The following is a 23,535-nucleotide window of genomic DNA, read 5'->3' as shown; positions in this document are numbered from 1 at the left end:
GTTGGTATGGCAGCTATTAAAATGATTAACAAACTCTAGTATATGACTAACAGTTTAAAGCTCAGCAAAATAGTCTTCAAATAGTCTAAAACTTAAAGCAGTCTCTGTGTATTATTGATTCAAAGTGAAAAAAAATTAATTAATTCTTTTAGAGTGTTAGCTTTTCTTTTATTTACTAAAATCATTATTATCTTTCTTAGGGCAATTCTTTCAATCATCTTAAATCCCCAGACCCATCGAAATGATGTTCTCTGGGGTATCTAACTTTACCGAATGTGCTTTAATTTCTTTCTACTATTATTTTGGTACTTTTATTTTGCCTGTTAAATTAGAAACTTTGATTTACACAGTAAAAAGTGTTTATTTTGAATTATTTCTTTTAAATTTAAAAAAATTCCCAGGAATTCATTTATGGCAGTCTGTTAAACTTTACAAGACCATAGTTTTATTACTAACAAAATTTCTAAAATATCTTTCTTTGTAATAAAATGGACCGTGTTTTATTGTAGACAACTCGATTCTACTTACTTTCCAAACACGTATATCTAAAAAAATTATTTTACGTAGTTGTTTTACAAAAAGAATCGCACTTTGGACACTTTACACTCTTATTTTCGATATCTGTTGAAAAAATGTTCATGAGCTCCTATTCTCGACTTTTTATTTTGGAATAGAAAATGTTGAATTTGCATAAATACCTTTTTTGATCATAGTGGTCCAAGCTCTTAGGACAAAAGTGGGCTAAAGTGTTATGATCTATAAAATAAAAAAAAATTTATTAAATGTAAAAATTAAGCTTGTAATTCAATTCTTTGATTTAGCGCACATCCAGTTTTTTGTGCTGAAATGACTCTAGTACTTTTTTATAGGATTATTCACAGGGAAAAAACTGAACAATGAAGATAAGGAAGATGTGCATTTTGTCTGTAGGTGATTTATTCGGGAGATTTGCCGAATAAGTTGGCTGTAAAAAAAGAACAAGTGCCTAAATAGAGTTTTAAAACACTATAGTTTCCCAATTATATAAACTATATAAGCCGAATTTTATGAGTGATACTGGAACGACCCGAACTTTGAATAATTAAACAATATAGAAAAACAATTTAATGTATTTATTATGGTTGAATTTGCTTTATAGTACTAAAAAATACAAGTTCTAATAAAAATTATTCGAATTGTTAATATTATCTTTTTGACAGGCTACTTGATTTTTCAAATTTTTAAGTAGAGGATGTTTTTTTGAAGTATTATCATAAATTCAACAATAAACTATTATCTAAAGCTGTATATAATAAATTATACATATAAAGTGCTTACATCATCTATCACATTTATTAAATCTATGTCGTTACTAGATTAATTTTTTATAAGTGCGTATTTAATGTTTTTATATTGTATAAAATATACCCCTTTATGTTTAATTTGTTAATTTTTTTTAGTGAAATTTTTAAATGTGAACATTTAATCGAAACAAATAATGCTCATAGCTATGCCGAACCTCCGATATCAGATAAAAAGAATTTATTATATTTAAATTTAACGTATATCTTACAATGGAACAAGTATTTAAATAATCCCAATAGAAGATTTAAAGAATTTTTTTATAAAAATGACAATTGTTATTTTTTAAAAGCTATTCAAACTCCTGTCAAAAATAAAAATTTTGAACCAAGAATAATTACGGAAATAAGAAATTTAAAAAAAATAATCATTGATGAATCTAAAAATTGGTATTTAAATAAATCTACTAGAAGTTTTGAATTATCAGAAGAATCATTCAAATTTTATCAAAATAAAAAAACATTGGAAAATTTTGAGAAGATACGTAATTTTTTAAAAATTTATGAGAGCTACAATATACAACTTAATGAGACGTGTATAAAAATTAGAGCTTATTCTGATAGTATAAACCATCAGATGAGTTTTATAATACATGATTCATCGTTAGATCTAATATTAAATTTTATTAAGAAAGTACAGCCCACCAAGAATTTATTAAATAAGATAGCCCAAAGTCTTGAGATATTAGATTATATGATAAGGTCAATGCCTAAAGATCTAAAAAAACAAAATCGGCTAAAAGATTTATACTACAAACTTATTTTTTACTTAAGAAAAATATATTATAGAAAATAAAATATCTTCAATTTTAAGCTTACATGTAAAAATTTTACGCATCTGTTGTATTTGTTCTATCAAAGAAATCAATTTCACATTTTTAAATTTGCTTAATTTTCTTTATGTCAGTAATGTAAGGCTTACATGCACTTTAGCCAAATTTAATACTACAAACACATTTTTCGTTAAATTTTGACTTAAACGTTATTTTGTTCTGGGTGTCAAAAACATCAGCAAATTTCCTAAAAACAATTGAAAATTTTTTATCTCTTAACTTGTGTCTTTTAAGAAGAATAGCTACAAAGTAAATATTCAGACAATAGTAATAAATAACAAAGACTTACGGGACAGAAAACACTAGTATTTGTCCTAGCTTATTAGATGATTACTTAGTACAAGTTGAATCTTCTTAAGCACGCCAGTAACCAATAAAAATATCTAAAGAATCAGTAGAAAATAGTAATGTAGCGTAATTTCATATCAGTGATTTTATTTTTTCAATACTTATTACTTATACGGACAATAATTTCATCTATTTCCCCAAGATATTTAACTATTTTTTTGGTTTTTGTTACATATATATTGCACGTTCTGCTTTGTCGTTTCTCCTTAATAGTATGTCATATTCTGGTCTATCTATCTTGGTTTTTGTAAATAAACTAAGATTTCTGGTCTTTAATTTTTAATATACACATTTCTATATAATTTTTGCTTCAATATTTATTCTGAACTTTGTTATCTCAAACTAATCTATCTTTTTTTGAGACAACTTTGTAATTACTATATACAACAAAATAATAGAGAAATATTTATATGTAAAAAAAAATATAATGCAATTTTAATTAAAATAAATAATTTGTCAAATATGAGATCATAATTAATTTCATTTATGATTTAAAAAAATTATGACATAATTATGGATAAATTCAAATAAAAAATTAGATATTTCACACTAACTTTCTAATATTTCATACTGTAATATATATTATAGATATTTTGTTTTTAGCAAAATACAATTCCTATCAAATGATTTGTATAAAAATACGATATTAACCTTTATTAGAAGTATTCGTAGGCTAGTGTTGTCAATATGTAGCATAACAATAGAAGGATTAATCCAAACAAGCACAATATATTTACGAGGTGTTTTTCGCAACGAAAATATAAAATGTTTGCCGTTTGTGAATGTTTGATTCTCAAATTAAAGTCGTTTTTAGCCACATAATTAAGTCTTATTTGGCACGAAGTTATGATCCCATATTTTGTATTCACTGTTTTTACGTTAATTACGAAATAAATATTATTAATTATACGTTCTTAACTGATGCATATATGATGGTCACTCAAGTATTATTCGATTAACGAAATAAAGCTAAAATGTCTCAAATCATACATTTTACACAGTACTTACAAGAGGAAATTAACGTTTGTCATATGGACAATCGATTTAATTAATCAATTCTTAACTGTTAAGATCTAGAGAGATGTGTCGAGATGCTAATGGCAGTAGATCTCTTCTTGTTAGTATGACGAATTACCACCCAAGCTATTTAATTAAGCTCCATAACTTCATGTATATTTAATTTTTAGATGTAAAATGCGCATAATTTTAGTAGATAGTCGTGGATGATATCAAGTATAAAGTAAAATTATTGCAACGGTGCATTAAATAAGATCCAGTTATAGTTATAGGATTATACAAAAAATATGATAAATTGTAAAGGTTTTTAATATTACATGAGAGTTTTATTACTTATTTATAATCGCAATAAATAATATACCTTTTGTATTAAATTACTGCATTGCAATATCGAATACGAATTTTTTTAACCGATTACATCAACAATAAAATGATTCGATTGTGTAAAAACGGTAATAATACGATTTATATATATTTGATTCTTTTTTTATGGTCTAGCAATAGGTCGTGTATATTTTAAGAAAGCTTGATGAGGTTAAAGTACAACATTTTTTTGAAAAAAGATTTAAAATTTTTTTTTATTACGGCTTATTATCTAATCATACTACAAATTTAAGTTACGAAAAAATTTGGTAAGATGGTTTTGTAAAAAAACTACCACAATTTATATGCAATAGAGCTAAGTCATAGCCCGTGCCTAAGCATATATACAGTAAAGGGACCTCAAAATGACATCGGAAACCTGATGACGTCCAGCAAGTGAATTATTGAGAAAGAAAGAAGCTTAAAGAACTTAATTGTATAGTTTTATAGAGTATCTCCGTGGTTAAATTACAAGAAATGAAAACAACTCCAAGTAATGCCTCATTTTTACACATAATATATATCTTAGATTAAATAAACATTAAAAAGATTTTGATTTACTTTTAAGAATTCTCCAAATTGAAATATTATCGAAATATGACAGTTCAAACGTAATTTCCTAATATATCGATTTTAACAAGCATTTTTTGTAATATCTATAAAAATGGGTTTATTTTTCATCCTGTTAATGCAATATGCTATAAGTATTTATCTTTTTTTCAGTTCTCAAAATGAATATATGCATTTTGTGTATTACTCAATAAAAAACATAATCCTTAATATATGTAATAAATACGAATGTATACAAGTCAACCCTCGTAAAGATAATTTTATTGTATGATTTTATAGTATAAAAAGATGAAATTGAATTACATGTATCCCCAAACTTGTCTAAAATATTTAAAAATCACAAGTCATTGTTTTGCGAAAAAAGTATTCTCTATAACTCATTTTACTCAAAATACATTAATTTTGTATTACAAAAATAACAATATTATTAAAGAGGCTAAAATTTCAAACATTATATGAATAATATTTTAAAGGATTAATATAAGATTCCAATTTTCATCGAAATAGTAAGCATTCATTGTCTACATAAAGAAGAAAAGGTTTAATTCTGTATTTTCGAATTATTTTGATATTCAAAATTGACGAATTTAATATAAGTTTCAAATGATAATTAAACTTATATAAACTTATTTTGTGCCATAATACTCTTACATTTATTTAATGACCCAAACAGACAAAATATTAATTTGAAATTATTTTTTTTAATATAATTGGCTATTATATAAATAAACAAGAACGAATTTTTAATAAAATTAAGATATGTGGATTCAGAAATAACTTTCTTTATTTATAAATAAAAATATCTATATGTAATATATTTCTGATAAATAAATTTTTTCTCCATTAAAAACTCAAATAGAGGTTAAATTTTTGTAATTTTATTGATCTACGAGAATATAATTTTTTTTGTATAAAAATTCTTCATTTTTATTGATGAGTCATAATAAAAATGAGGCCTATAAGTTTTTTAAGGCCGATTGGCAATATTTTTTTTATTTCTCGACACTATACAGAATAATATAAAATTTTTTTTTTTATTACACTAATGTTCAATATTCGTGAATATCACATATGTTTAGTTCTTGCTTTTTTACCATTTGTCTTCTTCCAAAAAAAAACTACTCTACAATAAAATGCATTTTTCTACACTAAATTCGTGTTTAACTTTATGTATCCATTTGTTTTCTCGTCATATTTTAATAACTAAGTTCCAAAATTGTATTTTTAAGAATGATCTGATTTTATTTTACTTATATTTAATTTCAATATATTTATTTATTAATTTTTTTTAACATAATCTACAGCAAGTAGAAAACGATAAGTTAAGAAAGTATGATGTCCTTGCGAACGAACTGGGCCTAATATATGGTTTTAAAACAGAAATAATTCCCTACGTAATCACTTAAGACGGTATAGTGACTAAGTTTCACAAATCTTATACCACAAGACTTGAAATCCCTAAGAAATTAGAAGCGTACATCCAGATGATTACGCCAAAGAAGACGCTAGAAAGCATTTCTCTGGACTACCGAAGGAGAGGAGACGACGCCGATGTGGAAAGAACTATGGAGACGAGAAGCCACCTACAAGCAGGAGACGGCAACGCGGAACCTATCCTTGTTAAACTATAAATATTAACTACAATAAGCATACCCTAATTAAATTCATTTATTTTTTTTACATATCTTTATTATAATAAAAATGTATATTCTTTTATTTTACATTTTACTAAGTGCCTCTATAATTCGTTCTTTCTCATTCCTAATTTTGTTTACTATATTACATATCACCGTATCCCAGTACATATTTGCATACCTTAATTCGCTTTTTATATCATCTTTAATCCTCTTTATTTTATATTTTATTATCTTTGTTATCTTCAGTCTATTAAGTTCCAAGAAGCTTATGTTTAGTTCTTTCGCTGTTATACCTCTTTCTATATTCCTTATTATATATTTATCATAATCTTTTACTATATTAGTTATTATTTTACTAGTACTTATCCCTTTACTCCTCATTAGTGGTATAAATATTCCTCTGTCTTTGAATATCTTGTAGATATCTTCATTGTCTCCGTGTTTATAAGGCGCCTCGTCATGGGCTATAAAGTCTATATTGTGTTTAGTAATAAATTCGTCAGTGATGATCCAAGGGCAGTCTTCTATGATTTCGTCTACGTATTTACAGTGGCTTAGACTTTCTGATCTTTCTCGTTCTGAGTAGACAGTCGGGCCTTTGTACAAATTGGTGGATTTGTCAGAAGTGACGCCTACAATTAGGTGGACATTTGGGAAGAGAAATTTGGCCTGTTTTAGAGATCTAGCGTGGCCGTAGTGAAACACGTCGTACACTCCGTCACAGTAAACTCTGACTGGTCTGGAATTCGGAATTTTATAAAATTTTATGCTACTTATTATTGGTTCATATTCTGAGATATTCTTAGGGTAGACGGGTCTGATCATTTTATAGTCATTTACATTAGTATTTGATTTCTTCTTTACACATTTGTCTTTCTTGATTTTCTTTTTCATATGGGGGTGAAACAATAAGAAATTATATAATAGAAAATAATGAAACAACAGAAAGCACAAATGAAAGTAATAATATATCAAATAAAAGAAATATAATAAATGAAAGTAATATAATAAATACGAATAATAATATATCAAGTAAAAATAATATAAATGTTTTTTAATACAATAAAACAACATATAAAATATATAATCATTTTTTATCACACATAATCTAATTCGTCAGATATTTGAAATGTCTTGTTAATTGTCTCCTTGTCGATATTAAACTTCTTACTTATATAATCCTGTAATATAAATATCCCATCCGTAATCTGGTTGATCTCACTCCCAAGATGCGAGTCCCTTTCTTGGATCTCCAAAAAGTCACTTTTCTTTAATTCACTGTATTCCTCTAAATCTTCTTCTATAAAATCTATCATATTCTCCAGACTCTTCATCTCATTAATCTTCTGTACTCTTTCTTCAGTGATCTTTTTAAGACTCTTTTCTTCTTCAATATTTAGTCTAATCTTCTGGATCTTGTTTTTATATTCTTGATTTTCTTGGTCAAATTTCTTGATATTTTTTAAGTCGCCTAAGAGGCTTGATTTCTTCCAGTAGTAGACAGAAGTGCCCACTTTCTCGGAACATATTAAGTCATCGTAGAATAAGCCCTGGACGACGTCTTTTATGGTGTTTTCTACTATGCCCTTTTCTTTACTGCCTATTTTTTCTAGTTCTTGGATTTTGTAGAATGTTTTGTATTTGTCGAATATTTCGAGCATTTTAGTGCGCTTTTCTTCCAACATCATCTTTTTAGCCATAGCGAATATTAAAAAGGGTATTTGAAAAAGAATATATAATGTATTTAGTGTATAAGACATATTTCAAATATAGAATATAAACCAGATTTTATTATTAATTATTTTATTTAAGCTTTCAAGTTAAGCTTCATCTTACCATTACACTCAAAATATCCCATCTCAAGTCGGGCTTCATACTTCCTTCTATTAGCACATCTCCCTGTCTTGGCCCTCTGCTTCTCTTGCTTAGCCACTTTAGGCGTCTGGTTCTTCACTTTCCCCGCTTTCTTGATGTTGATTTGTGTTGCCATTTGAGGGGATAGAAAAAGACAAAGAAAAGGAAACAAGAAGAGCAAGTAAGACGAAAAACAGGACAGTGTAGTACGACCAAGGAATATAATAAACAAGGATGATAAAACAACAACAAGAACAGAAGAGTGAGATACAAGAAAAAAGAACACTTTGCATAATCAAAAAAATATGACATATTTAAGAAGATAGTTTCATTACTCATGAAACAAAATAATAAATAAATCTTTATATGTAAAATATTTTATAGAGTCATCTTTATATATAAATGTCATGTACAATATACTGTAAAATATATTTTTTACTCCCAACAATCACATATCATTCTTGGAAATTCCAGTATAAATATTTTCGGGACCCCATTAAGTGTCTGAGGAAACTCGACATAAAATAAACAGTGAAGTTTGGCCTTACTGGACGTAGTGTGCCATCCTTGGATTACTGTAGGGTAATCTAATGATGGATTAAATCGACGGGGAACGCGTGAGAGAGGAAACTCAGCAGCGAGCACCGACTACACTAAAGAGCTAGTATAGCAGCCGACTAGTTTTTTATATATAAAAACATTATAGGGAATGTTCTATTATGGAACTAATAAAAATATTTAGTCTGTAGGAATATTATTGTATGAATATTATATTTTTTTTCTCTTTAAAAGTAAGAGGCATAGATACCCTTACATAGGGGCCAGTGAACTTGAGGTGGTTCTTATACAACTGGCACTGTAAGATTCTTACTCTCTATTTTTCCCTCCCAATTACCTCCCGAGTTCAACAAACTCCATTATTTATTGACTTTCGCTTCGGGTGACATTTTCCATTATACCTCAAATCGCGGCCAACAATTCAAAAAATTTAAGGATAAGTACATACCATCAAAGGCAATATGTAAATCAATTTTATAAAGAGCATGCATACGCTAATTATTCTTATGAAAAATCTCGTTTTATTAAAATATTGTTTTTTGTTTACATGTCAAACAATAAAACAGAAACCTCAAAACAAGAGATATCTAAATTAAAACCTCTACTGTCAAATTTTAAAATAGTAATTTGCATTTATTACCAATTAATATAATAACATCTCATTTGTCTACTATTAATTAACTCATATATTTTAAATTGACAAATTTTTAACATATGACACAATTTCAAAACATCTATTTAATCAATAAATAACATAATATAATATGTATTTCACTATTTTTTTCATGTCTATATCGCCATCAACATTTTATAATACAACCAAATACCAACAAATAGCCAAAATCCTTCAATATCATGTCTTTATAAACATAGACTCCAAAAAATTCGCCGACATGTCGTGGGTATACGACCTAGACTACACATACTCAAAATTATTACAATTAACGGGTGATAGTGACAACTTGTTCACTATAGAAGAAAAATTACGAGAATTTGTGTCTGATTTTTTTATAGAAGATAATGAAGGAAGAAATATACCGGAGATTAAGCATGTAGAACATATGGAATTTGTTGATAAGTTGGAACCACACTTGAAAGAAGTGTATTTATTGATACATAATAAGTGGTATACGTATGCCAGGAAAGATAAAAGCATATATACAAAAGATGATAAAAATTTTAAGACTGGTACTAATTTAAAAAATTTTAACGAGGACGGAAGCGATAAAAACAACATTATGGATGATATGGACTTAAAAAACATTGAAAATAATAATAATAATAAAAGCATCAATCTAAATGATATTAACTTGTTAAACACAGAGGCGGATAGTAATAAAAACTCCAATCTAAATGTTATGAACTTAAAAAACAGTGAGCAGGTTACTAATAAAAACTCTAATATGAACGATATGAGCTTAAACAATGAAGAAAACAACAAAGACAAAACCAGCGAAGATTCTCTAACTACAAATAGTTTTATAGGATCAAATAAAATACCACTTCCATATTTATATTTCGTACCGGGTGGTAGATTCAAAGAAGCTTATTATTGGGACAGTTACTGGATTCTTTTAGGTCTACTAAGCTCAAACATGAAAATGTACGCCTTTGACCTAGTAAGGTCAATGTCATACCTCATAAACAAATATGGTTATATACCTAACGGCACACGTAAATACTATTTAGGTAGAAGTCAACCACCATTCTTCGCCGAAATGTTGAAAAAATTATACGACGCTAATATTGAAAGAGACTGGATACTCAATGAAGGTCTACAAAGCTTAGAAAAGGAATACGAGTGGTGGATGACAAATAGACATTTTGATGAAGGAACAAGACTTAACAGATACAAAATTACAAAATTTAGTGGACCAAGACCGGAAGCTTTTAAAGAAGATTTGCCATTTAAAGATAAGTATAAAGAAATATGGGGGGCTACAGAGTCAGGTTGGGATTTTAGTTATAGATGGTTTAAAGATGGGAAAAGTATATCTGAGATGTGTACTGGAGATATAATACCAGTGGATTTGAATGTCTATTTATTGACAGCTGAACAAATAATAATATCATTTAATATTGAGAAATTAAAATTAATAAAAAGTAACAAAAAGAAAAGAAACACTGTTAGAAAGAATAAACTAAATGATGATATTAGTGGAAAAGATGGTTTTAATAAACTAAATGATGATATTAGTGGGAAAGATAATTTTAGTGATTCAGAAGATGCAGAAATTGTGTTAGATGATTTTAGCAAAGATAATAAACAAAATAAATACAAAGACGATAGTGTTAAAAGTAAAGAAGATAATATTTATAAAGACAATATAAAAACTTTACAAGATAAGATTGATTTATTCACTAAATATAAAAATCAACGCATCTCTGATATAAACAAATTCCTCTGGAATGAAGACTTAAACGTATGGTTAGATTACAACACAGAATCAAAAAAGCACAATACCTCATATTTCTTTTCTAATATAACGCCTCTTTTCGCAAACATTCCTATAAAAAATGGTAACATTTACAATATACTAGACCTATACAAAAAAGAGTTATTTGGTTATCCAGGAGGGATACCCGCCTCGAATGTCGATTTATCTTCGGAAGCAAGTGGTCAACAATGGGATTTCCCCAATGTTTGGGCACCTCTTGTACAAATGTTTACTGAATACATGATAGACGTAGACTATCCTTTGGCTTTACATGTAGCTAAATCATTTTTCAGAAGTGTATATGAAGGAATGGGAGTCAATAGAAGTTTCCATGAAAAATATAATTGTTTATTGGTTGGTGAATCAGGAAAAGGAGGAGAGTATGAACCACAAGAAGGATTTGGATGGACTAATGGGACTATATCGTGGATGATAGAGACATTTGGGAATAAATTGACATTAGAAGATGATCATGCGGAGTCGTATGAAAAAATATGTGAAGTAATAAATGATAAGAAGATAAAATAAATTTCACTTTTACATAATTTATGGGATTAATTTTTTACCTCTTTGTAAGTTTTTTGAGGATCATACCAATTTAAATAATAATTTTTTTTAATATAGAAATATCATCTTTGCTGCGTTTCTCCAAGTCATTGAGGATCATTCCAATTTTATATTTATTTTGTTGTTTTTGTTTTAGAAATACCATCTTCATTTTAATATAGCCACAATATTTAAAATTTGGAATTAAATAAAAAAAAATTTTTGTCCTTATATTACTATTGGATTTTTGATTTATCAATCATTTCTCCTTTTTTCCATTTTTATAAATGGTTCTTTTTCGTCCCTTATGATTTTTATCCTAGGCTTTTGTGTCTTAACAGCACTAGTTTGTTCGTACAAAAAATTTTCTAAACCACAAGTCGATAACCAGACAATTGAGATATTTGAAAAGCACACAAATGTCAATAAAGATGATTTACTAGACTTGATCAAGTTATTAGACATTTTTAAAAGTGAAATTGAAAAATTAATTTTATTACTAGAAAATAACGACAAATTAAATTTGAAAAATTTCATATCTTCGATACAAAAATTATTAAAGAATACTAATAATGAAGATGTAGAATATGAGAGTAGATTTCTAATTTATTTCTTGTCCAGAATAGGAATCAATTTTATTAATAGAATACCTAATCTAAAGACTGTCTGTGACGATATAATTAAGTCTTCAAAACAGAAAGATTTTTTGAGGAAAAAGATACAAGAAGATGTTTCAATGTGTCAAAATGGTGCAGTGTGTCTTATAATTGCATTTAATGAGAAATATAAAAAAAAACAAATGCCCTAATGTTTGGACTTAAAAAGATTCCTAAGAGTATTTTAATATTAGACAATATTGGAATTGTATCAGAAGATCTGAAAGAGAAAATTAGACATCTTCTTCCTAATACAGTGGTAGATTATGAAGAACAAGATAGAAATTATGACCTTGTGTTTCTTTTAGATTATATTTTCAGATTTAATCTGAAATATTACAAGCCAATAAGCAACGCAGAAATTATCTTCAAGAGGGAATCTTTAGACATGAAGATAGTGACGGAAGGACTGGCGCATTTTAGTAATTGTGAGATAAGGAATGGGGTGTAAAAGACAATAAACATTTATATTTAAAATATGGAGACAAGTATAAATTTTAAAAATCAAATTTTTTTAAAGAAAAATAGCTTTGTATTTCAATATTTGATCATTTTCTTTTATTTTTTTATGGAAGCTCACAAAATAGCTTATTGAAAAAATTCTATTTATGAAAAATCATCAAATATAATTAGTTAATATTGTAGATCATTGAATCAACAAAATTTCAAATAATGCGCTTCTTGCTTTTCATTGAAAATTGGGGAAAGCAAAAAATGTTCAATATCTCACGAGAGAATGTAGGAGTTTTTAAATATGAGTTAAGGGTTCAAACTTTTGCATAATATTGTAAATTAATAATCTCTTAATATATTAAATTATTTTAAAATTATACTAAATATGATATTCATTCTAGAGAAAACTTTTAAGGAAACAATTTTTTTATTTTGAAAAAAAAAATAAACGCAAAAAACTGGCCAAATTTTATTACAAATTGGATTCAAATAATTAATTATTTTTAAAATACTATAAACCAACTTCAGAAAACAACATATTAAAGTAATGGTATATAAATTAAAACCAATAAAATACTTTTAAAAATTATAATATAATATTGAAAGTTTATTGGAAACTTTTGGGTTATTGATTATTAAAACCAGTTTTTTAAACATTCAATTTAATTCCTTTATTGTTAAACTCTGTCCTTTTAGGCGCTCTATAGTCAGAAAAATTCTAAAAACAAGTTTTTTGTGAAAAAACCTCATTATTGTTTTAATATTAAAATTATCTTAGTGATTGATTTAATCTAAAAAATATACTAATGATTGAATATGTTAACAACAAAATTTAACGAAATGCAATTTCAATTTTCTGTTAAGTACTATACTTCACTTGAAAAAATTTAATATTTATTTTAATATTTAAAAATGGAAAAGAGTTTTAATTGCTAAGTAGACTTAATACATAATTCACTTTGTTAATGTTTTTATTTTGAAAATTAATTCAATAAATTGAGAAAAAGTGTTTTATTTGCCATAAATATACAAACAAAATAAAACTTATGTGCAAACCTGCAATCTATCAATAATAAACGTAATATTTAAAATAACGAGGTGTATTTAGAACATATAAATAATAGAAACACACTTTTATATTATATTATTTGTAGCTTAATTAATGCTATAGAATATTTTCATCATTATTTCTAAGTGTCGTAATAAGTTCATTTAATTATTTGAGAAGTATATTTAATCCTAAAATTTAAAAAATTATGTAACTTTATTCTATATACCCATTATATTATCATTATTATCATAGATTTATTAGTCTATGTTATAATTCTATCAAAATTAAAACATGACTAAATATCATTCTGTACTTTTTTCTTGTTACTATGAGCGTATTTTAGGTAAATTAGTTTTTATTATCATGACAAAAAAAATTCGTGGCCATTTGATTAATTTGCAATAGTCTTATATTATAAAAAAAAGTATTACAGTTAAAGTAAAATTTTGAATAAAAATACTTTATAATTAATGAATAACCTTGGTGATTATTAATTAATCATTTTTGCTAACTTTAAAAATTTTTAGTAAAGTTGTGAAAAGGTCTCTCTGTTAGTGTTCCAAACTAAAAACCAACAAACTCAAACAATTTAACGAACAAACTGTTTATTGTAAACAAATCTGGAAATATGAATTAGCTAAAAATATTTTTTTTTTACTTTTTAATTAATTTTTTTTAAAAAATAATTGTGTTCATTAAACAAATAAACAATAGAAAAAAACTATAAAAGAAAAATTTTTACTGAGGGTTTAACAAAATGAAGATTGCTCTCTTTATCCTTAGTGTCGTAAGGGCATTCCTCCCAATACTCATAGAAGGAGATGGATGCGACGATCCGTATGAGATATGTAGGAAAAGCTCGGGCATCGGAGTAGTAGCAAATGCGAAGAATGTAGTATTTCTTATGAACATACTGAAAGAAGCAAAGGTCGAGTCTGCATTTGTGTATGGATGGGAGAATAATAAGAAGTTGATGGTTTTAACTTGGAATGGTACATTGTCACCGTACATTAAAAATAGGAATACAAGTAGGTATGCATTCTGTATTGCAGCTTGTCCATGTAAACCAAGGACAGTGCAAGAAAAAACTCATATTGTTGTTCCGTCAGCAGAAATTTGCACGAAACCTGCGCCAATTCATAATACACCAGCCATTACACATCAGTCCGAAGTAACACAAAATCAGCATGTTCAGATACCTGCACAATATGTACCAAAGCCATGTTGTCAATCAAATAATGCACCAACACAATGTAACGAATCGATACATGGACCAATTCAACACAATCAATCGCATAAAGCCACTTCTCCGTGTTGTGAAACAAATTTTCCTTCTCCGTGTTGTGAAGTAAACGTTCCTACTTCGTGCTGTGAAGCAAATACTCTACCATCGCCATGTTATGAATCAAATTACAAAAATTCAAATTGTCATAAGTACGCTTATCCAACACATCAACACGAAAAATACAAATGTTGCGATACAAACATTCTTTCATATCTCAAAGAAAGAGTGCTTTGTGAAAGACCGCGTTCTTATCACTGTAACAAGAGATATGATAACCACAATATTCCAAGATGTCTCTTACCATGTGAGTCTTCAAGTTCAGAAGATTGTCGATACGTCTGTAACGAATCTAGCAGTCAAGAACATGAATATTTGCATGTAAAATGTAAACCAATTGCGAATCAAAAATGTGAATATGAAAAATGTTATGATAATTACGGTTATCCATATGGATTAAGCAAAAGCAACTCGTCTAATTCAAAAGTCTATGAGATCTCGTTCATTGATGAAAATTCATTCAAATTAGTAGAAATAGACAAATTGTATTGCAAGATCGAGACTACATATTCTCTTCATGAAGATGATGAATATAGACCAAATCGTATTCCTGAATTGTTATATCATCCATTAAAATTGTATGATATACAATGCGAATTGAATGCGACCTATAATCAAAATGTATGTCTGTATATTACAGACTGTAACGAATTACTAGTGATTATCAGCAAGAAGATCTATCATGTCATATTAGAACATAGTAAGTCCAGGGTTGACTTAGAAAGTGTATCTGAAGAAGAATACGAAGAACTAGTAGAAAGAGGGTTATACAAAGTATCCTTTAGGGATTAATAAACAATTAGTGTGAAATCTATTGTATATTTTTACGTTTAAAATTGAAGAATTTGTGTAATAATATGTTAATTTCAAAACTTATAGTTGTTTTGCGTTTTATTTATTAAGGAACATTATGAATCACTAAAAATTCTGCGAAAAAAATTATTCGTCTAAAAACTTTCTTGTGTGTTGTCCTCAAACGAACAAATAAATCTTATGTTAACAATAATCTTACTTTTGAATTATAATATTTTGGCAATTTTTGATGCCAATTTGTATATTATTTGCAAATAGTATAAAAAAATTAGAAATATAGTATAAATTTTTTTTAATCAGATTTTTTACTACCAAAATACATTCAGTATTATATTCTATTAATAACATTTGTCAATTTGTTATATTTGGTAGTTTATATGTTTTTGATGTAATTTTTAATTTATCAATGCTTCTCTTAAAAATTTTGAAATCTAGATAAAACAAATATTTTAAAAAAAACAAACAAAACTAGAAGATTGCAGGGTATATATTTTTTCTCATTATCTTGCTTTGCATTTTATTTTTTATAACTTGTATATGTTTAGTTTATTAAAGAAACTAACATAAAACCTGATTTTAAATATCTAATTTGATATCATTGTACTATTAATAATATTTATATTTATCGAAATACATTTTTACTCTCTACAAAAAATATTAGAGCTCCTCATACTTAGAAGCACATTCGCTCGAAATAGATATTATTTTAAACTTTCAAAATTAAAGACTATATTGTGTTAATAACAATAAGAACATAGTTTTTATTCTAAAAAAATATAAATTGTAACAGATTTTTATTAAATATGACTTTGCTTTTTAGTGAATATATAAGTTGTAATTTTCTAATAAAAAAATAATCAAACTTTTAAGATTTTTTTCACTATTCTCTCAAGATGCAGTTTTGTTCGAAGTGTGCGATACAGATATGCTTGAAATCAAAGCTAAATCAAGAATTAAAAAAAATAATTCAATTACTATTATATTTGGAAGCTTTTGCTGAAACTAATATTATGAATATGATTTAGAAAATTTCGTATGTTATCGCGTGAGATTATATGTTGCTGTTTTTTCTTAAATTATTATTGTGCTTGGCTTAAATAGCCAAATTGATGTCTATATTCAATCCAAAATACATGTATATTTTTAAAGTCAGCAAAAGAAAGTAGTGGGGAATTACTAAGAAAGTAGATTTAGACGAATACAATTATGTCAAAACAATAGTAGCTATAGAATTAATTTACAACATGTTCCCTGTTATTTCTTGTATGAACTAATTATAGAACAAAAGATACAAATTAAAATTTATATACAAACAATTTAATACTTTAAGATAAACAATGTCTAATTCATAATATTTTAAAAAGGCGTAAAGATTTTATAACTGTTCATGCGATAAATCTTGCAGATTTGCATGTTCATATTTTTACAAAATTTCTGTTTAGAAGAATAGTTTTATACAATAAATAAAAATTTATATAATACATGAGGTATTTTGATTTAAATTAAATATACAAATAATGTCAAAAAATCTAGAATGACTTATTATTAAAAATATGACATCATACAAACAAAACAATAATAAAATGTAAGTATCGGTTTCTATAATACTATAATAGGAAGATTTTATAATTTTGCTCTACTAATTAGACGCAATTATATATATATTATAAATAATATTAAGTGTTGTCTTTGTAATAAATTACAGACTAATACAAAAATATAATTGTTCACAGAATTAAATATATGAGATAAAAGCATTTTTAATTGTAGAAATCTTTAAACAAAACTATGTAAAATAAAAGTAATTAATTAAAATCAAGCAAATTGTATGCATTGATTAATCGTTAATGAAATAATATAAATATATTTAGAAAATCTAAAATTTTGTTGTTTTTATACAACAACCCCATGTTTTCAATTTACGTATTAATTTTAGAAATTAGTTTTATTACTTCGTCAACCTTTTGTTTGAACACTTCTAGTTGTTTATATGCATCTTATATATATGAATCTAACAAACAGACGCCTGACTTGATATTTAATAGAACTACTGAGAATTTCTTAGAATTAGAATGCATAAAACAAAATTTAAATTTGCTAGGACCAGATGAACTCAGTTTACTTTTTAATGTTATAGATGAACATTTAATCGACAAAAATGATAATCTATATTGTCTCATTGTTGAATTAAGCAAATCTTCAGACGTTTATTGCGAGATAAAAAAAATACAAAATGAATTAAGATACCTACCTACCGCTATGAGAGGTAGACTATCTATATGTCCTAAAGATTTTCACATTATTTCTTCAAATAGAAAGAGAATACAATGCAAAAGTAATAACTTGAAATATTCCACAAAAAAATGTACGAAAATTTTAAAAACCGAATTAAATTGCTTAAATTTATCAAGGAACAAATTAGAATTCTATGTATTTGTTTTTGAATTTGTTGAAAGATGTGTTGATCTGATCACAATGAACACATTTAAATGTCAAGTTAAGTTACATTATCAATATTTACTTGATTATTATAGGATATATTCGAACTATATTAAAATGTTAATAAGTGAAGTTTCATTGCCTAAAATCTTAAATTATGCTGAAAAATGTTTAGTCGAAGAATCAAATATAAATTTTATTCTGTTGTGTAAAATTAGAGATGAGTTGATGTCATTAGATAGAATAATATCAAATTTTTATATAAATTTAGATAATTATTTATCGCACATGGAAATAATTTCAAATTTGATAATAGAAAATATTCAAAAAAATTAAATATAATTTACTAAGCTAATATAACCTTGTTTTATTAACGTTCCAATTTTTTTTATAAAAAATATTATAGTTTGACAAATATTTATACGAATTATAAGAAATTTGCTATAAAATTAAATTGTGCCTATAAAAACCAGGTTCATGATTCACAATGAAGATTCATGTAAAAACTTTAATTTTTTTATAACAACAATCTTCTTTTAACTCTCGCTCCAAATTTTAAAAAAATTTATAGAAGAAACCTTTTTAATTTTAGTAATTTTTTCGTAAATTTATTTTTATATTTTGAGATATTCAACACATCGTAAAATTTAACAACCAAAAATAATGTAATTATTAGATAAAGTAAATACTTGTAACAATAAAATTATTACAAATCGATTTCTTTATACAAAAATTACTGAACTTATGCACTTTTGTTCTTAGATTGATGCGTATAATTAATTACAAAAAAAAATTTTATGTATTTAGAATTTATACGTCCTTTCATAAATCTATAATTATCATTTTTGAAAAAAAATCCCGTATATCGAATAGACTCTATAATGAGAAAAAACACAGTATACAATATTATATACTATATAAAACTTAGAGTTGCTTTAGGATAAATTATAAATTGACTTTAGTCGCCATGGTCGAAGTAAACCAAGTTTCATTATGTATACCTACTTATAAATATGGCTGTAAATTGTCAATATAGGTATTTTTAAGTATTTAAAATGCAATTATATAATAAACGTCTTATAATATATAAGAGCAGAAAAAATTTAAACCATTTGCAAATTCCAAAAATTTGAGCCTTCTATACCATAAAAACCTTAGTTTACATCTAATTATTTTTTATAGGTCAAATTTAATTAGTATAAAAAAAAAAAACATTATCAATCCTAAATACTTTTACTTAATATTAGACTTAAAAACTAGAGCACCTCTTTGTTCAATAAAAGTCCTATCTTTTTTTATTGACGCAAATTAATTAGACTTATGGTAATTTTTCCTGTCAGAACAAAATTTCAAAATTTTATTTGAATATACTTAATTATATTTTTTGTCGAGAGTCCATTGCGTAAATTCCAGAGAAACTCCAAGGACTGTCAGAAGAACTCTAAGCGTATCTTGTGAAAAGTAATTATTAATTAAGATATAATATTATACCCAAATAAAGTATTGAATATTTCCTGTCAAACTCCGATTTTAATTTATATTATAATAAGGTTAAATTGGATGATTATAATCAATTTTATTTTTTCGACGAAGAAACAAAATAAAGCATCAAAATTGACTTTATCCTTTAATTCCTGTTCTAAGCGATAAATTAAAGTTGTAAAAGTTATTTAACAATCTTATCGAAGAGTTTTCTAATGTATATTTTATTTTCAGAATTTATGTTATAAATTATAATGCATTGTTTTATATATAATCTTAAAAATTCTATATTATTATTCATTAACTTGACTTGACTTAATTTTTTAATTAAAACTATCTTAAATTTCTTTAAATTTGTTTGGTCTATACCCATAAAATGCGTATGGCTTCTTTGATGTTTTTTCTAACTCTACTAAATGCAAGTAAGAAAAGGTTTCGAGGAACAGTAAAAAAAGATTTAAGTAGGTTAAAAGATGATTTTCATATAATGTTATTCAATCTATGTAACAGGAAGGGTTCAGTTTACGTGGTTGGTAATGAATATTATAGGAAGCGCGAAGTCTTTCCAATGGCACTTATAATATATTGGTTACTTCATGATAATTTAGAATCTCCAATAATATATAATAAAGGGACGAAAGAAGAAATAATTCAAGATAAGGAATTTTTATCTCCATTGAGTTTCATAGATTCAATGATGGGCCAAGATGAAGAATCTATTATATGTAAGGAACCAAAACATAAATTTGAATATGTTTTAGGAAAAGCTTTCAAAAAATTTTTTCGAAACCTCGTTTGCTACTATTTTCTTATTCATAAATTTGATATAGAAAATGTAGAACCTGTATTGTCTCGTTTTTTAGATCTAAAAATAGATCAAAACAGGAACAATGCTATTACGAAAATTTTAAATTCCGATGATTATTTCTTAATTTGTGATAATATATGGAATGATGGATATAAAATTGATACAACTGAAATTTCTACTGTTAATGCTTTCGCCATAAATAGACAGAGTGATTTCTTTCTTCCTTTAAATTCCACCCATAGGAATCCCTTGCTGCATAATTAATCCGATTAAATGATTAATTGAATTATGTTTTTTTAAATTTTTTTTTCATGAATAACATCAAATATTTAGTTGAATTCATAAAGGTTGTTTTAATAAAAATGAATTTTTAAAAAACTAATTATGGCAAGCAATTGATATAGAACTATAGTTGCCATGACCTATGGACAATTTTTTTAATTAAATTTATGTATATTCATTAAAACAAAATAATGCAAACTTTTTATTATAAAGTCAATATTAAAGATAAGAATACGATCATCACCCCAATTACTGAAAAAAAGAATATTTTTTTGTTTACTGATTTTCCAAAAAGACTTACAACTATTAAACATAAAAATATAACTAGACAAGCCCCAGATAATCCGATAGTAAAATGATTGACGTTTTTAATAGGCACAAGAATGGCGGCTTGTGCTGTTGGATTATCGGTGCTCGATACTAGATTTTCCGTAAAAAAATCTTCTTTTTTAATTCCCAATATTTCTTTTATTTTATTAAAATTAAGTGTACAATTTCCAGGTACAATTAAATTTTTAGACATACAAAATTTTTCATTTTTACATTCATCTCTTAGTTCATATGCATTACAAATAAGATCAGGCGCGTAAGTAAATGATCTACAACTTGCGTTCATAGAGTCATTCAACTCTTTAGTCGCTCTTTCAATGTTAAATCCGAATTTATATAATTTTAATGTACCATTATAAGGTCTTAATGCCTCACGATCACAACTATCAAGGTATGACACGTCAGTATTGACATTTTCAAGATCGAAAATAACGCAAGAAGGATCATATATGATATTTTTAATATGTTCGTCAATACAAACCTGATCACATTGGCAGGCTCTTTTAATCAAATACGCATTACATTTTGGAAATTCTCTGATAGATTTAAAATCTAAAGTTTTATTGTCAGGCCGAGACTTACAGTATACTTCAAATGACAAACGAGTTTGTTGTAACTTTGGAGCAATGAGATCAATATATTTATCTTTTATTTTATGACTGTCAATATATAAAACATTGTTAAAATTAAAAGAGCCTTTAAAAATTTTATTAACGTCTTCCCAAACATCTTCATTACTATTTTCATCTAAATATTCTGAAGATTCTTGACTTTTGTTAACAGTACTTTTTAATTTTATAAAGGGCAATATGTTAATCATAAGTTGATCTTTCGGCTTCATGTATGGGGTTTCTTATTTTTTTAATTTAAATTAAAAAATTAACTAAAATAAAATATGTGAATACGCCATGCTTAGATGAAATTTAAGGCTTTAAATCAAAAGAAAACTACAGTTTTTACATAAATTTTTTTTAAAAAAACAAACATTTTTATACATCGTATATTATGCTATTATTAAAACTGATGGTAAAATAACTAGAATAAAAATTTACAGCTAATTCAATATTTAAATATAGCATAAATATTACCTTATAACAGTATTGTGTGTGGCTTAGTAAAATATTACAATCGACACAAAAAAAATTTAATTCGAAAAAGCAAATTAAATGTTAAAAATCCTCTAAATTTTGCTTCTTAAAACTATTGTATTAAAAAGATCATTAAGTTTTGCATTGTAATAATTATAGACCAAAAAACAAACTAGACGTCTTTTTTTAATTAAATAATTTAAAATACGATACATCATATAAATGAGAAAGGACACTATAAAAAAAAATCATATACAAAATATTTCCTAAAATTTACCAAACTAATTTTAATAAAAACTAAAGCACAAAAATGCTGATAAGAGATACAATGTAGATTTAAGGTATCATTGTGTTCATTTGGAGTCAGGAAAAAATATATTCCAAATTAATTATATCAACGTATAAAATCTATAATTTTTCTTTAACTAATCTAAACATTTAATAGATAAAATATGATTTCAAAAACTTTGAATTTTTTTAGCAATGTCCTGATAATAACACATGATTGTAGGTCGAAAATTGAAAATATTATATCTGCCGTAAATTTTATCAGACATAAGACATAATAAATATATGGACAAGACAAACATGTGTTCTCTCGCAGAAAATGTTATATAAAAAACGCCTCAAAAACACAATTTAACTCAATCCACAAAATCAAATTTTAATTGCCTCAATTTTGCAAAAATTTTTATTAAGCTATCATAAATTTTCAACAAAGTATTATAAATTTTATAACATTGGAAGTTATATAACTAGAATTATATTTAATCGTCATAAATATAAACTTTGGGCAATTGCAAATTCATGCGTGTATAGAAAATTAAAGTTGTAATATAAATCTTTAATGTCTCGATTCAACACAAATCATTTGAAAGTTATATACATAACAAACGATGCACAGCATTAGGTCTTATAACATATTAGTAAGCGTTTGCTGCAATAATGAAATGTCAAACTTTATTCCGATATGCGCCATTTGTTTAAAAAAAAAATAATTGTAAGCGTCAATTGTTTGGTATAGTTATGAACTTGTGTAGTTTTCAATCATATGCAGATTTGTAACCTATGTAAAATCCCTCTAAAGATTTCAATATATTACTTACTACTTATATGTATGCATAATATATTATGTTATAATTTATATTTGTATGTATGAGTAAAAATTACAATCCAGCTTTGGCGAGTAAACTAAAAGAGCCTAAAACCGAGTATTTATGCTAAAATATTTAGTATCACGCTTGCCTATACTCGCTTATTACAAATGCTAATGTAATGCATAAATGC

At 25.9% G+C, this 23,535-nt stretch overlaps 11 protein-coding genes across 11 annotated transcripts; 7 read left to right on the top strand and 4 right to left on the bottom strand.

The window, feature by feature from the left end:
• Positions 1–1,413: 1,413 nt before the first annotated feature.
• On the top strand, positions 1,414–2,136 carry VNE69_09083 (uncharacterized protein; the record flags this gene model as incomplete). The annotated part of the gene is made up of 1 exon (XM_065474601.1): positions 1,414–2,136. One exon carries the CDS (start codon positions 1,414–1,416, stop codon positions 2,134–2,136), a length of 723 nt encoding a protein of 240 aa, XP_065330673.1.
• Positions 2,137–6,189: 4,053 nt separating this feature from the next.
• On the bottom strand, positions 6,190–7,002 carry VNE69_09082 (choline-phosphate cytidylyltransferase A; the record flags this gene model as incomplete). Its single annotated transcript, XM_065474600.1, has 1 exon — positions 6,190–7,002. The coding sequence occupies one exon, from the start codon at positions 7,000–7,002 to the stop codon at positions 6,190–6,192; it is 813 nt and encodes a 270-aa protein (XP_065330672.1).
• A 203-nt stretch (positions 7,003–7,205) lies between these two features.
• On the bottom strand, positions 7,206–7,808 carry VNE69_09081 (meiotic nuclear division protein 1; the record flags this gene model as incomplete). The annotated part of the gene is made up of 1 exon (XM_065474599.1): positions 7,206–7,808. One exon carries the CDS (start codon positions 7,806–7,808, stop codon positions 7,206–7,208), a length of 603 nt encoding a protein of 200 aa, XP_065330671.1.
• A 107-nt stretch (positions 7,809–7,915) lies between these two features.
• Positions 7,916–8,098, bottom strand: VNE69_09080 (ribosomal protein eS30; the record flags this gene model as incomplete). The annotated part of the gene is made up of 1 exon (XM_065474598.1): positions 7,916–8,098. One exon carries the CDS (start codon positions 8,096–8,098, stop codon positions 7,916–7,918), a length of 183 nt encoding a protein of 60 aa, XP_065330670.1.
• A 1,186-nt stretch (positions 8,099–9,284) lies between these two features.
• On the top strand, positions 9,285–11,486 carry VNE69_09079 (trehalase; the record flags this gene model as incomplete). The annotated part of the gene is made up of 1 exon (XM_065474597.1): positions 9,285–11,486. One exon carries the CDS (start codon positions 9,285–9,287, stop codon positions 11,484–11,486), a length of 2,202 nt encoding a protein of 733 aa, XP_065330669.1.
• Positions 11,487–11,811: 325 nt separating this feature from the next.
• VNE69_09078 (uncharacterized protein) lies at positions 11,812–12,293 on the top strand (the record flags this gene model as incomplete). Its single annotated transcript, XM_065474596.1, has 2 exons — positions 11,812–12,253; positions 12,286–12,293. 2 exons carry the CDS (start codon positions 11,812–11,814, stop codon positions 12,291–12,293), a joined length of 450 nt encoding a protein of 149 aa, XP_065330668.1.
• Positions 12,294–12,311: 18 nt separating this feature from the next.
• Positions 12,312–12,611, top strand: VNE69_09077 (uncharacterized protein; the record flags this gene model as incomplete). Its single annotated transcript, XM_065474595.1, has 1 exon — positions 12,312–12,611. One exon carries the CDS (start codon positions 12,312–12,314, stop codon positions 12,609–12,611), a length of 300 nt encoding a protein of 99 aa, XP_065330667.1.
• A 1,810-nt stretch (positions 12,612–14,421) lies between these two features.
• On the top strand, positions 14,422–15,798 carry VNE69_09076 (spore wall and anchoring disk complex protein 3; the record flags this gene model as incomplete). Its single annotated transcript, XM_065474594.1, has 1 exon — positions 14,422–15,798. One exon carries the CDS (start codon positions 14,422–14,424, stop codon positions 15,796–15,798), a length of 1,377 nt encoding a protein of 458 aa, XP_065330666.1.
• A 1,929-nt stretch (positions 15,799–17,727) lies between these two features.
• On the top strand, positions 17,728–18,594 carry VNE69_09075 (putative SP-containing protein; the record flags this gene model as incomplete). The annotated part of the gene is made up of 1 exon (XM_065474593.1): positions 17,728–18,594. The coding sequence occupies one exon, from the start codon at positions 17,728–17,730 to the stop codon at positions 18,592–18,594; it is 867 nt and encodes a 288-aa protein (XP_065330665.1).
• Positions 18,595–20,116: 1,522 nt separating this feature from the next.
• Positions 20,117–20,812, top strand: VNE69_09074 (uncharacterized protein; the record flags this gene model as incomplete). The annotated part of the gene is made up of 1 exon (XM_065474592.1): positions 20,117–20,812. The coding sequence occupies one exon, from the start codon at positions 20,117–20,119 to the stop codon at positions 20,810–20,812; it is 696 nt and encodes a 231-aa protein (XP_065330664.1).
• A 223-nt stretch (positions 20,813–21,035) lies between these two features.
• On the bottom strand, positions 21,036–22,001 carry VNE69_09073 (putative SP-containing membrane protein; the record flags this gene model as incomplete). Its single annotated transcript, XM_065474591.1, has 1 exon — positions 21,036–22,001. The coding sequence occupies one exon, from the start codon at positions 21,999–22,001 to the stop codon at positions 21,036–21,038; it is 966 nt and encodes a 321-aa protein (XP_065330663.1).
• Between the last annotated feature and the right edge of the window lie 1,534 nt (positions 22,002–23,535).

The sequence above is a fragment of the Vairimorpha necatrix genome, chromosome 9 (assembly GCF_036630325.1).
Source record: "Vairimorpha necatrix chromosome 9, complete sequence".
Classification (NCBI taxonomy): Eukaryota; Fungi; Microsporidia; family Nosematidae; genus Vairimorpha; species Vairimorpha necatrix.
The sequence above is the reverse complement of the archived record's forward strand: the minus strand, read 5'-3'. Positions and strand labels throughout refer to the sequence as shown.